Genomic DNA, 13,715 nt, shown 5'->3' with positions numbered 1-13,715 from the left:
GGTACAGTTTGATGGCGGGTCAGCTCAAAAAGTTTTGCATTGTCGCGAGACTCATCGCGTGTCTGTGTGAAGAAGCGAAGAGAGAACACAAGCCGTTTGCATCTTTAGGCAAGGGAGAGTGTCGCGCTATGTACATATTTTTCACGAATTTCGAGCTATATACATATGACTAATAAGTAACATTTAGATACTGATGTGTAAGCTATGAAATGATTGAAACTGGACAGGCTCTTGTGAGACCTCGAGTGGAACCTCTACTTGTCTGCTGCTCCGTCGAATTCCAGTCTTTGGTTAGGATTAATCGCCGCCGAACTTTAGACAATAGGTGACAATAATGTAGGAGTAGATGCCAGACTGGGATGCCTAGCTTGCTGGAGTTGCATACGCGACGAGGCCAGCTCGATCAAATGTTGTGTATTTTGTAATATATTTTTTGAGCAAAAAATGATGTGTAATTGAGTTGGCTAAGGCCTTGTTTAGTTTCAAAATTTTCAAAATAGACACTGTAGTATTTTCGTTTTTATTTGATAAATATTGTCCAACTATATATTAAGGCCTTGTTTACTTCCAAAAATTTTTGCAAAATAGAAATAGTAGCACTTTCGTTTGTATTTTACAAATATTATCCAATTATAGACTAACTAGGCTCAAAAGATTCGTCTCATCAATTTCGACCAAACTGTGCAATTAATTTTTATTTTCATCTATATTTAATACTCCATGCATACGTCTAAAGATTCGATGTGACAGAAAATCTGAAAAATTTTGCAAAATTTTTGGGAAACTAAACAAGGCCTAACTAAACCCAAAAGATTCGTCTCACAAATTACAATTAAACTATGTAATTAGTTATTTTTTATTTATATTTATTGCTTCATGTATATGCGTAAGATTTGATGTGACAAAAAATGTGAAAGATTTTACAAAACCTTTTGAAAGCCTAACTATCCACAGCCCCGAAGCCACAAACGCAATTCATGCTTGCTTGCGTACCGGGTCTGGCCAAAATAGCATCAGTTGCCTGGGACAGTCGCGTATACTCGCGTCGCCTATACGCACGCTGAGAGAGGCTTCGAGGTCGAGGCCAACAGGCCTAGCCAATCAAAGCGTCAAGCCCAAACCCGCCTTCGCTCTTCCGTCCCGTTCCCTCTCTCTCTCTCTCTCTCTCCTCCCTTTGCCGCACCGGAAAACTGCCTCCGTATAGTCTCTCTCCCGGTCTCTCCCCCCCTCTTCTCCGGCGAATATTCCCCGCGCCGCGTGCCGTCGCTCGCCTTCCTCTCCACGGCAACAGGGCAACCCCCGCCCGCCGCTCGCATCGCCCGAACAGCGCAGATAATCACACCCTACCGAAGAGGAGAGAAGCCACCCCGCGCCGGCAATGCTGCGACGCGTCCTCCTTCTCCGCCGTTTCCACCACCACCGCCACCGGCTCCGCCTGCTCACCACCACCCCCACCCCCACACCCACCCCACACGCCTCGCCCGCTCCCTCCACCTCGGCCTCCTCCCTCCCGATCGCCGCCACGCCCGCGCCGCCGCACCACCTCGCGCCCCACCGCGGGGGCGCGCGCCGCCTCGCCCCGCTCCTCGCCTTCTCCACGCTCTCCCTCGCCGCCGCGGGCGCGGTCTACCTCACCACCGACAACCTCGAGGAGACGCTGCAGCGGTCCAGGGACTCCGCGGGCCGCGTCGTGGACCGGATGCAGCACACGTGGACCGCCGCGCGGGTGCTCTGGAAGTCGCTCCTGTCCGTGCTCTCGTCCGCCAACCATGAGGTGCGCTCCGGCTTCGAGCTGCGGGTCGCCGCGCTGCTCGCCGACATCGCGGCCGCCAGCGCCGCGCGCCGCGCGGCCATCGTCTCTGCGGGCGGCGGCGCCGTCCTCGACTGGCTGCTCGAGAGCGTCGTGCGGGGGGCCACGCAAGCCGAGGCTGCCAGGGCGCTCGCCCACCTGGTGGCGGACCCATGGGTCGCGCCCGCTGTTCTCGGCCGCCCGCACGCCGTGCCATGCCTTCTCCAGTTCATCTTCTCGTACCAGCCCACGCGCGGCAAGAAGGTAATGGATGATCTTACTTTTGGAGTTCTATTTTCTGCTTGCTTTGCTTTGTCTGATTGATTGACATAATGTAGGTTTGCTATAGAAGCTCAGAATAGGTGATTATGATCTTTAGATGTATCCAATTTGTGATTGTTGCTGTAACCACTCCATGAAATCGATATATTAAGCTGCAATGCTTCTTCATACTTTTTATATACTCCATAGCATCCATTGATATTTATGTTTTGTAGCTAGGCATTGATTTGGTGTTATCCGGTTGGTAGCAAGGACACAGGGTATTTGTAAGCTGTGTCCTAGCTTATAGCAACTGGAAATGAGTTTGAGCTCATTTTTTGCAAGATTTGGATATCATTGCCATGTCTTCAATTGGTATTGATTCTCTTTCTGGTTGCTTCAAGTTATTTCTACTGAATGTAGCCAAATTTGGTTCCAGTTCTGAACCTGCAAACTGTCTGTGCAAATTTGTCATTGTTGGCTTTGTCTTAGGGCCCTTAAACTTAACACTTGGAGATGCTTTTTCATGTATGAAAATTACAAACTTATCACTTATGAAAGGCAAAGGCAAACACAATACTCCCTCCGTCCTATTATATAAGGCGTAACCACCTCTGGTTCAAAGACCAAGAACACATTTAATTCTCTCTCACAACACTTGTACTACTGCATTTATGTTTGTGAGAGAGCATGCCTTATATCATGGGACATGAACAAAAAGTGGTTACGCATATACTAGGACAGAGGGAGTAGTTGACATGATGTGAAGCAAATTACAACAAGAGAATTAGCATGATATGTGGGCAGCATATTTACATGTCCTTTGCTTAAGACGATTAATCTACTAGGAAGGAGTCTAATCTTGCAATGTGGATCTTATACTTCTTCAATGTGTTAAAATGATTTGGCATCAGTAGGGGAGTGTTGATTTTTTTTCTGTATGTCAATTAGTTGCAAAATACAGAAAATAGCAGAAACAGTTTTTTTTTCTGTTTGGTTTCTACAAGGTAAAAGCTGTATGAACATCTTTTGTTGCTGATCAGTCATTTCTTAAGCTTAATTATTTTATTGAATATATATCATTCTTCTCAGGCACAATTTATTTTATAAAAAGAAGCTACACAGATTTCTTAACGTTCTAGCTTTTCCACTTCCATGGACACTTATCTGCTTGTACCTAATATATTTTCAATTTCGAAACAGAAATCTTCATTTGATGGTTCAGATCATTCTAAAGGGAGGAGCATGCTTGTGGCTGCACTTATGGATATCATCACGTCTAACTGCGATAATGCAGACTACTCGTTGTTTAAGCCTTTGCTGCCTGCTGATGCTGATACAAGAGATATTGCAACAGCAATTGAAGTTATTGAGCAAGGAGGGATGCATTTTGATGACCACGAGGATAATAGCAGTAATGATGGTGACACTGGATTAAAGGGGATAGGTATTAAGGTGCTTGGTGGAACCACAATATTGGGATTCTCTAGAGGAAATAACTCATTGGAGTTGGATAACTCAGACGGTGATATTTTGGATGTACCATATGATAATAGGGGATTTGTGGTGGAACAGACTGCTGCTGAGTCTCCACTGCTTGGGAAATCAAGCTCTTCTGCTGTCCCAGGACTTTGGGATGATTTACAGAGGGAGCATGTAGCGGTACCTTTTGCTACATGGGCTCTTGCAAACTGGGCTATAGCTTCAGATCTGAATCGCACTCGTATTCAAGAACTTGATAGTGATGGGCATGCAGTTGCAACTGCGCTGAAAGCAGCTGAAAGAACTGTAAAGTGGCATGGAACTCTGGTGGCTCGAGCTCTTTTAGAAGACCAGAATTTGGCCTTGGCTCCATCAGTTCCTGATTGGTGCTCTAGTCTTCTTTCTACAGCTTCTCAGGCTACTGCAAACAATGATATGCCATTGGGTCAACTGTCGTTATCAACGTTCCTATTATCTATGATGCGGTGTAATGAGTCAAAATTTGTGATAAGGCAGAAGGGCCTTCATCCTCTTCGAAGTATTGCAAAAAAGATAGAAAATCAGAATGGCCAGAACAGTATGAAAGAATCAATAGCAAGTGCTCTGAGTTTGCTTTATGCTGGTGAAGTTCCTTTATCACTTGAGGAATCTCAAAGATGGTCTGGCATTCTTCTTAGATGGCTTTTTGATAAATCTGTATCAGATAAAACACATCTTACAGCTGTGAAAATCCTTTCATGCATACTTGAAGATTATGGTCCAGCTTCCGTGCCAATTTCTCAGGGATGGTTAGCTCTTGTCCTTTCTGAGATTCTTGGAGACAACAAGGCTCAAAGTTCAAAAGGAACCACACAGCCTGAACCAGAGAAAGTGAAGGTACTCATTTCTTTTATATCAGCACAAAATATATTTGGATGAGTGTTTGGTACATTTTAAAGATCCTAAGCATGTATACATACAGTCACAGCATTAAAATGAGTACTGTTTCAATCTATAGATATTGCCTTATACATCATCACGGTTTGCAATACCTTTGATGATGTTTTATCTGGTAGTTTGTTAATACACATTATAAAAACATAACAGTCATAGCTCTTTATATAATTATAATAGATTGTTAGAGTTATCTCATCGTGGACATAGGCATGTTCTTTAAAACATTCAGTCTTTGACAGGAAACCAGAATCCCTTTTGATTAGAATTTTGGTTTTGTAACAAATTTATCATTTGATTGTACCATCATTTGTTGTCAATACATGTAGGCATGTGCCTGTCATGTTTTTTGATCTAATATTACCATGCTACATTATAAACTTGATCAGCATTGTAGAATTTATCGTGTTACCTGATAATCCTAATGACTTTGTACTGGTATATATATCTTTCTTTTTTGTTTACATTCTTGTTCTTCATCCTACCATCCTAATACAACTTGTGTTATTGACAGAATCCAGTTGATTACCATAATGCTTCCACTGCAACTCAGGTCTTGAATCAATTAGGTAGTGCTGTTGTTAAATTAGCAAGCGCCCAATTGAGCTGGGAGACGGGGTCTGTTGACAAAGATAACGGGCCACTTTCTGATTTTCTATCTCTTGAGCCATTTGCTACAGCTCTCAAGAATATGAACAAAAAGAATCCACCCAAGTTTGATGCTGCTGACTCAGCATCAGCAATGCTCAAGGGAATAAAAGCTCTAGCTGAGCTTTGTTCCGAGGATGGTGCATGCCAAAAGAGAATAGCTGATCTAGGAGCTCTTCCCTTGTTGAGGCACATCCTCCTGGGTGATGATTACGAGAAACTTGCTGCAATTGAAGCATATGATGCATCTCGTATTCGAGAAGTGCAAGACAAGAATGTGGCTTCTAATGTTTCATCTACTGATGCTACCACTGATCCCTCAAGTGTACGTGTTCCTCCTGCAGCACATATCCGAAGGCATGCTGGACGGCTGCTTACCATTCTCTCTCTTCTACCCAATTCAAAGAAGGAAATTATTTCTGATGATGTATGGTGCAAATGGCTCGAGGATTGTGCTAGTGGGCGAATTTCCTGCAACGATATAAAACTAAAAAGCTACTGCAGGTTAACATTATTGAACATATTCTGTTCCGAGAGTCCAAATTCAAGAAAACCCTCTGATGAATATCCTGATTCAGAAAGTGAGTATAAAAGAAACTGCCCTCAGTTTGGAGATGCACTATTCTTGCTAAATCCGGAGTTACCTCTTGAAGTTCATGTGGACAACAGTGGTTTTCGGATTTTAAGAGTTTCAAGAAATAATTGTAAGGAAGATGGAAGTATTGAAGATCCTGGCTCTGAAACTGTGAACTCTGGAGATGATGCTGAAGCTGCATCCAAAAGTGTCCCTTTGATGGATGTTGTGTTTGTCCATGGCCTTCGTGGTGGCCCATTCAACTCATGGCGAATTGCTGATGACAAATCATCAACTACCAAAGCTGGTTTGGTGGAAAGCATCGACGAGGATGCTGGGAAAGAGGGCACATGCTGGCCAAGAGAATGGCTTGCGGCAGATTTTCCTCAAGCACGTTTTTTTACAGTCAAATACAAGGTTTGTCTTTGATGCCTCATCAATTCCCTTCACCTGCTATTATTGTCACGATTAGATATCTGTATATTGGGCCCTTTCTATATTTGAGTTGTTCTTGTACATTTGAATATTTCTACTGATACCGACTTTGTTGATTCTAAACATTTCAATGTCCTTACCAATTTTGAATAACTTATGTAGACAAATTTGACCCAATGGACTGGAGCCAGCTTGCCTCTTCAGGTAACTTCTGAGATTTCTTTAGCTTTTTATGCTGTGTGCATGGTCGCTTCCTTCTCGACATTCTCTTCTGGGCAAACTAAAGAACCTTGGGTTTTTGTGTGCCCTTATATACCCTTTATATGTGGACCTGGACCCAGCTTGTCAACATTACAAGTTACACTCCACAACTATTTTGAACTTCATATGTGGACCCTTTTTTTTTTGTTATTGCTTAAAATTTTTGTTGTGCAACTGCAGTGATTTTCCCAACATAATTCTAGATTTCAAGGTTTTCTGTCCGATGCTATATATGTTGGTAGCTCTTTTCATGTTACTGATCATTTGTTGTTTTACTCACTCAAGATCCTATTTGTTTTATAGGAGGTGAGCTCTATGCTGCTGAGGAAGTTGGTGGCTGCTGGGATTGGTAGTCGGCCTGTTATTTTTGTGACACACAGGTAAGGATTGTTGTTTGGTCTATGATGCTACTCGGTCATGCAATTGCTATGGCGTGTTGCTATAACTGCTAGTTACTGAAATAACTTATGACTTGCTTTCTCCCCATTTTCATACTTGCAGCATGGGAGGACTGGTGGTTAAACAGCTTTTATATCAAGCAAAGCTGAATAACTATGACAAGTTCCTGAATAATACTATTGGGCTAGTATGTATTTTTGTGTGTTGAATTTTGTGATTATCTGTGTGCCTGTGAATACGATCTAACTATTTCTGCATCACAGGTTTTCTATAGTTGTCCCCATTTTGGCAGTAAACTTGCAGACATGCCATGGCGTATGGGTTTAGTGTTTCGTCCTGCTCCTTCGGTATGGTCTTCCATTCCTGATTTGATAAGCTTGCTTACAAATTGATAGTTTTCGTCTTCTCTATATGTTCTGACATTTGATTTCGATAGATTGGGGAGTTAAGAAGTGGATCTCCAAGACTAGTTGAACTGAACGATTTTGTGCGTCAACGCCACAACAAAGGATTTCTTGATGTTCTTAGTTTTAGTGAGGTAGTAACATTTCATACTGTCAAGTTCCACTGCCGTAATGCTAAGTTATATATGCTAATTGGTCCATGACAGACCCAGGTCACACCGATTGTTGAAGGATATGGCGGTTGGGCACTTCGTATGGAGATAGTGCCAATTGAATCTGCATACCCAGGCTTTGGGGAGCTTGTCGTAAGTATTTTTTACAATTCGTTGCACATGAAATTATTGTTTTTGTTTTGCAAATGATGGAATTCTTATTATCACAAGGGCCTTAACATATCATCACATGTGATGCAGTCCAATATTAATTCTGATTATGTCTGTGTTACTTATGTTGATAGTCAAAACTAGTTTTGGGATAGTCAAGGCTTCTTCGATTTTTTTAGTTACATAGGCTACTAAGCCATATGGACTCTTCCCACAAATTTTCCACCAATTTTGTTCCTTGTATGCTTCCATAACTTCATTGGTTCTAATTTTTGCAAATTTCAAACTATTACCGTTATGTTCTTTTTATTTCTCTGCAGGTTCTACCGTCCACTGATCATATAAATTCATGTAAGCCAGTTAACAAGAATGATCCTTCTTATGCGGAAACCTTGGCATTTTTGGAGAAGAACTTTAAACTGCGTCTGAAAAGAGAAGAACCCTAGGTCTTGTTTCAGAGTGCACCATGCAGTTGGATGTTAATGGTGTCGCGAAGTTTTCACCAATATGGAGGCTTCATTTTCCCTATTCCTCCAGAGATTTCTCTCCTTAACGGCAAATGGTGGTTGATCTGACAAAGTGATTTGGGCGTGCTGTGTTTTATGAAGCTCGCACCGAACTGTGTATAGTAATAAATTGCACATAGCAGTTAGGCTGTAAATTGCTGTCTTTGCCTTTTAGTTTTAGTTGACATGAGAGTTGTCCCCTTCACCCCGTGTAAGATGAAGCTATATGCCTCAATGCATGTATCATCTCAACAGTTTTCAGCAATAGCTTATTCCAAAGGGAATCTTATACTAAGCTTTCGGCGGCATATATTATCATTTTCAGCAATAGTATTATACTGTACAAGTGATTTTCATAAAATGAGAGTGTATAAAATTTTTAGTGGGATTTCCTTTTGAGGGAGGTTTTTCAGAGGTTGATGGTCAAAGTTAAAGAAAATGTTTGATTCAGAGTTCGCACTCCAAAACTTTAGTGGGCTATGCAAACAGTATGAAGACGGAAACAAGCTTTCGGCCCATTTACAGCCCGACGACCGTCTCCAGCCACCATCATCCTTTCTCCTGCCCCGCACTCCCGCAGAACAGATTGAAGCAGCGCCCCACCCCTGCCCACCTCGCCGTCCTCGCCTAAAACCCTCGCCGCCCTCCTCCGGCTCCCCGCCTCTCGTCCACGCGTCGGCAAGCAATCAGTTCACCCCAAGGTGCCACCCCTAATTCCCCACCTTTTTCTTCCCCTTCTCGCCTCACGATTTCCTCTGTGGCTCCTGGGATTCGACCAAATCTGATCGTGCTGCCCCGATTTCCCCCCGCAGACTTGCGAAGCGATGGTGGACGCGTGGTGGCCTCTGCTGGGCGCGGCGATCCCGGCTCTGGTGGCGGGTCAGTTTGTCCGCATCAAGCGCCGCCGCGACGAGGAGCAGCGCCTCAAGGCGGCGCGCGGGCGGGAGAAGAGCTCCGACGAGGTCTTCGTCTGCGAGCGCGTGTGCACCTCCAAGCGTATGCTCAAGAAGGTGGGGGCCTTCTCCAAGGACCCCATACCGGAGACCTGCGTCACCGTCTGCGGCGTCTCTGAACTCGACGCCTGCGCCGACGCCTGCGCGCGCACCGTCTGCGTCAACCAGCACCAGGTGCCCAACTGGAACGACGTCTGCCTCAAGAGGTGCCAGAGCGAGTGCCTCAAACTCTCCTCAACCCTCATGTAATGGCCATCTCGCTACCGTGCGGCACTCCTTAGGTACCACCAGTCAGGTTCTTATCTGCTTCTATCCATATCATGGTTGACGAACTTCAGTCTTCAGACATTGTTAACCGTCATTATCTCAAGGAATTGGAGCGAGTGAATGTTTCTGGCCATGGCTGTTATGTCTTTCATTCCATTAGCTCTTGCACATTTCTACCACAGAATTTGTTTCCTTAACTGATTGTGTGTACTAGGTGCAATATCCTGATTTCTTGAGTCACAACAGAGCCTGGGACTCCTCCAGGATTGAATGTTGGCTTCGACATTCACTTTTAATAGGTTGCTTATGTCTTCTAATAATTAAATTATTTTTGTGAATTGAATATTATAAGTTTCTAGGGTGGTGTGATGGATGTTGCACAATGACATGTATCACCCTTCCCAGTTTAAGCTAAGAGGTGAGCTCTGAAATACTTGTGGGCTTCATATTCCAAATCTTTAATAACTCATATTCAAAATTTTAGATGTGTGGTTTTTAAGGTTTTGAGAGTTAATTTGTCAGTACCATTATAGATTAATCCTGATTGTTGGAGTACCTACTTTCCAGTGCAAAATGCAAATATCCAAGGTTGTGATTATGTTGGTTTAGATAATTTGTTTATTAGTTGATGCCATGCCTCATTTCATTTGACCATCCTGATTGTACCTCATGTTTCTTGTTGAAAAGCAGTGGCAATGCTATCTTCAAATTGCATTTGTCTAGTAGGTCAGATGTCTGTTTGGGTTAACCTTTCTAACTCAGTACCATTATGGCGCATAAATTATTACTAGGTTCGGGCTGACCACAGCTGAGATCCAATACTGTTTAGACTTCACTAGTTTGCATTTTGCATAAGGTAATACTTCTTTGAATACATTTAGCCATTTCTTATGTATTTGGTTCCCACCTGCCTAAGGTTCTTAAGAGTGTTTGGTTAAGGGTGTCACCTAGTTGCCTAGGCAACAAGAGTAGCCACACCTCACCTTATTGCCTGAAGAACATTGCATCTGTCAAATTTGAGTGGGTTAAACATTGTCTCTGGTTTGCAATAATGGTTAATCAACCATCTTGCTAATAGAACTAAGACCTGCTCAATAAAGAACATGAAGAAGAAAAAATGGGATGGACCCATATCCATGGTAATAAAGACTGAAACATAATTCGGTGTATAGTGAAGTTTATGTATTTGGTGCTTGAAATTTTTGAATGGACAAATGCATGCTATGCTTGTGAATGCAATCTTCTTGTTCACCAGATTACCAAAATTGTTTTCTTCTTATGTCCAGCGAAGGCTTTTTTTTTGTGTATAAGGCCTACACCCCCCGGTCATATTATATGACGTGATGACTTGGGTCAGAAAAATGTGATGACATTTAAGTCAATATATATCTGGCTGTTCTAACGTCACATAATTTAGTATGAGCATGTGTGTTGGGAGACGCCTTTGACCTACAATTACTCTGTTAATGTATAGTGTATTTTGACAGAAAGTCAATGTTTTTAGATTTGTATTCAAAGGGACTTATGATTATAGTTTCACATTATATAGACGAAATGCCAGTTGAATAATTATTGGTTAAATCTTGTCTCGATGAAACAAAATGCGCCTAAAAGACAGTACGGGGCATCCAAAATTCATATGATGAAGTCGGTACTTATCTGATGTTACTGATCTACTTTGATATTTTCACTGGACTTTCAACTCAAATTTAGAAGCATGATCAACAAGGCAGAGGCGCGACAAGCTAGCGTGATGGGATGAGAGCTATGAAATGTTGAATGGGAGACGTGGCCCCGGTGTAATCTGGGGAGTGGAGATTTGGAATGGAAATGTGAATACGCTTGGAATGGAAATGTGAATACGCTTGACCAATCTGCTGGTTGCGGATTAAGAAAAGAAGACCATTCGTTGGAACTGTAGCTTGATTAACTTTAATCATGGCTACCCTTCGTTTCCAGATATCCGATCACCTCTGAAATTCAAAACACTTGTACCACCTCTGTAAACAATAGGTGCTATCATCTTCTATCACGATCAGCACCCCCAAGTTTTCTTTCATTTCACAAATTAGGTCTTGTTTAGTTCACCCCAAACCAAAAACTTTTTAAAATTTATTGTCACATCGAATCTTGTGGCACATACATGAAGCACTAAATATAGGTGAAAATAAAAACTAATTGCACAGTTTACCTATAAATCACGAGATGAATGTGTTGAATCTAGTTAGTCTATGATTGGAAAATAATTGTCAAATAAAAATAAAAGTGCTACAATTTCGAAAACCAAAAAGTCTTCGGAACTAAACGAGACTTATATGAAAAAAAAAGACAAGTGGTACAATGAGAGACACCACATGTTTTAGTAGCCAAATGCAATTAATCAATCATTCAGGCCCGTACAATGAGAAGTGGTGCGATGACACATGCCACAAAAAAAAAATAGGGACCTTAAAATTTCATCAAAGTGTATATACATACTTAGCTTATTTGGACGTGCATATATTCATCTCAATCTACATATACACATGTGGATTGAAGTAGATATCCGGTGCAAACCACATCTTCGGTGTAATCCACAAAAAAAAAACCATTAAATTTAAAACTATGCACAACAATAGTGCATCTATAGATGTGTTTTGTCACAAAAATTGAGATTCAAACTTATTTTAGAAAAAATCATATAAAAATAACAAATTTTAGTTGCATATGTCATGCATCTCTCCTCAGATTCTCAGTCTCTCGACATCTTCTTACTCTCACTGCAACGAGGTCTCCCTGCGCCACCAGCTCCCCGCGAACGCTCCGTCGCGTCCGGAGTCGGACGACGCGTTCGGCGCCGCGCTGCGGGACGTCCGTGACCTCATCCTGAAGGCCGACCCACGCTTCGAGCGAGGTGGTGGCAACCAGGCAGTTCGCGCTCGTGTGTTTCAGGCTCCGGGCGCCGGAGGAGGTGGGTGGGCCGAAGCTAGGCGGTCAACGAGGAGGCTCCTCGATCGAGGAGGTGAACGCGACTGGCTCCGGGCCGTACATGAGTTCCGCCAATGTGGGTGGCGGTGCGCCGTCGGGAGCATGCGACACGTCCGTGAGGCGTGAAAGGTTGTGCAGGATCGTGCTACTTCCATCCTCCGTAAAATGGTGATTGTCCACGCCGTTGCTTAAGACTAGAATTGGTTTTTATGTTTTTTACAAAGGTTTTTATGTTATTTGTTTGTTTAATTAAGTACTCTCTTGGCTACAAGAGATGAAATCAGATTTACTCCTCTCTTAATTTGTAAGTATCGATTTATTCTTATTTAGCTATATATATGTTATGTGTAACTATCCTCGTATGTGTATTTTGAGATTTTGTGTGTATGTGGTCCAACAAAGTGTATGTACACGAAATATGTAATCTTACCATACCATTTGGAACATTATATATCTGTCAATTATATATAATATATATGGTTATATTTTTCTATATACTATTGCCATGGTATTATTTTTTTTTATGGAGGTAAATCCTGCTTTTACAAAGCAATGTAACCAATCTTACAGCAATAAAAAGAAAAGAAAACAACTCGGGTTACCAGCAACATCTAGCGACAACAGCTAAACCCAACACAGATAGCACTAAACAGAAAGAAGCGACTCTTAGCAAGCATCTACGACTAAAACCACAATAGAATTACAAAAGACCCTCCACCTCCATATCTTAGTCTTGCTCCAAAACATCTGTAACGAGTCCTTCATCGTCTTCATCTTCTCGTTCAAGAATCTAACATCTCCCTCCTTCAACAACAGGTGCCATTTCTGTAGAAATACGAAAACTTCATTAGATATATAATGTTGTCAGCACCATTTGGCATGCTCTCCCATCCCAAGACTTCCTTGAAGCATCTCCACACAGCTTTTGCAATATGACAGAGAAATCTAACATGTCCATTAAACTTTCACATTCCAACACACCGTCAACCCATAAAGGTCTTTCTAAAGCTAATGTCCCAACTATCCCTTCCCAATAAACATTAACCAACACCCCAGTGTCCTTGCTAATCACATATAATCCTACAAATCCTAACTTGAGGGGAATATTACCAATCCAAACATCTTCCTAGAATAGTATGCTCTGATCATTCCCCACATTTGCTCTACCCCCTCATTTTAACAAATCTCTAACTTTAAGCACTCTCTTCTAAAACTGGGAGCTCATACCCCATTTGCATTGCATAAAGGCCTTGTTCCTAAAAAATTTCTGTTTTAGGAATTTATTGTCGTTGCTAAATTAGGGCTCATGTTATTAGAATTTGATATCCTACTTATGTGTAATAGCTCTAGAATCTTTGGAAAAATATTGCAAGCATGACAGAAGCTTGCACCATATCAAGAGCGATGTAGACAAATCTCATAGAAAACTCCAGATGACGATATGGAAACGATCATGATAAAGTTGGATGCAAATTTTATAAAGCACAACTCTAAAAAGAGTACAAGTGATTGT

General features: G+C 42.1%; 2 protein-coding genes across 2 annotated transcripts; both read left to right on the top strand.

Annotated features, from left to right (window-relative positions):
* LOC8057652 lies at positions 1,092-8,343 on the top strand. Its single transcript, XM_002468330.2, has 10 exons — positions 1,092-2,053; positions 3,254-4,408; positions 4,980-6,104; positions 6,285-6,326; positions 6,687-6,763; positions 6,885-6,969; positions 7,046-7,129; positions 7,219-7,320; positions 7,393-7,491; positions 7,830-8,343. The coding sequence occupies exons 1-10, from the start codon at positions 1,379-1,381 to the stop codon at positions 7,953-7,955; spliced, it is 3,570 nt and encodes a 1,189-aa protein (XP_002468375.1). The 5' UTR covers positions 1,092-1,378; the 3' UTR covers positions 7,956-8,343.
* On the top strand, positions 8,542-9,509 carry LOC8057651 (uncharacterized protein At5g64816). The gene is made up of 2 exons (XM_002468329.2): positions 8,542-8,716; positions 8,828-9,509. Exon 2 carries the CDS (start codon positions 8,840-8,842, stop codon positions 9,215-9,217), a length of 378 nt encoding a protein of 125 aa, XP_002468374.1. The 5' UTR covers positions 8,542-8,716; positions 8,828-8,839; the 3' UTR covers positions 9,218-9,509.

The sequence above is a fragment of the Sorghum bicolor genome, chromosome 1, assembly GCF_000003195.3.
Source record: "Sorghum bicolor cultivar BTx623 chromosome 1, Sorghum_bicolor_NCBIv3, whole genome shotgun sequence".
Taxonomy (NCBI): Eukaryota; Viridiplantae; Streptophyta; class Magnoliopsida; order Poales; family Poaceae; genus Sorghum; species Sorghum bicolor.
This window is presented reverse-complemented; position numbering and strand designations above follow the sequence as displayed.

What these genes read in the sequence shown, in the direction of transcription:
- LOC8057651 (XM_002468329.2), top strand. Translation starts at nt 8,840, where the DNA reads ATGGTGGACGCGTGGTGGCCTCTGCTGGGCGCGGCGATCCCGGCTCTG.
- LOC8057652 (XM_002468330.2), top strand. Translation starts at nt 1,379, where the DNA reads ATGCTGCGACGCGTCCTCCTTCTCCGCCGTTTCCACCACCACCGCCAC. An exon ending in AGCCCACGCGCGGCAAGAAG is followed by an intron (nt 2,054 to 3,253) that starts GTAATGGATGAT and finishes ATTTCGAAACAG; the next exon opens with AAATCTTCATTTGATGGTTC. An exon ending in TTTTTACAGTCAAATACAAG is followed by an intron (nt 6,105 to 6,284) that starts GTTTGTCTTTGA and finishes TAACTTATGTAG; the next exon opens with ACAAATTTGACCCAATGGAC.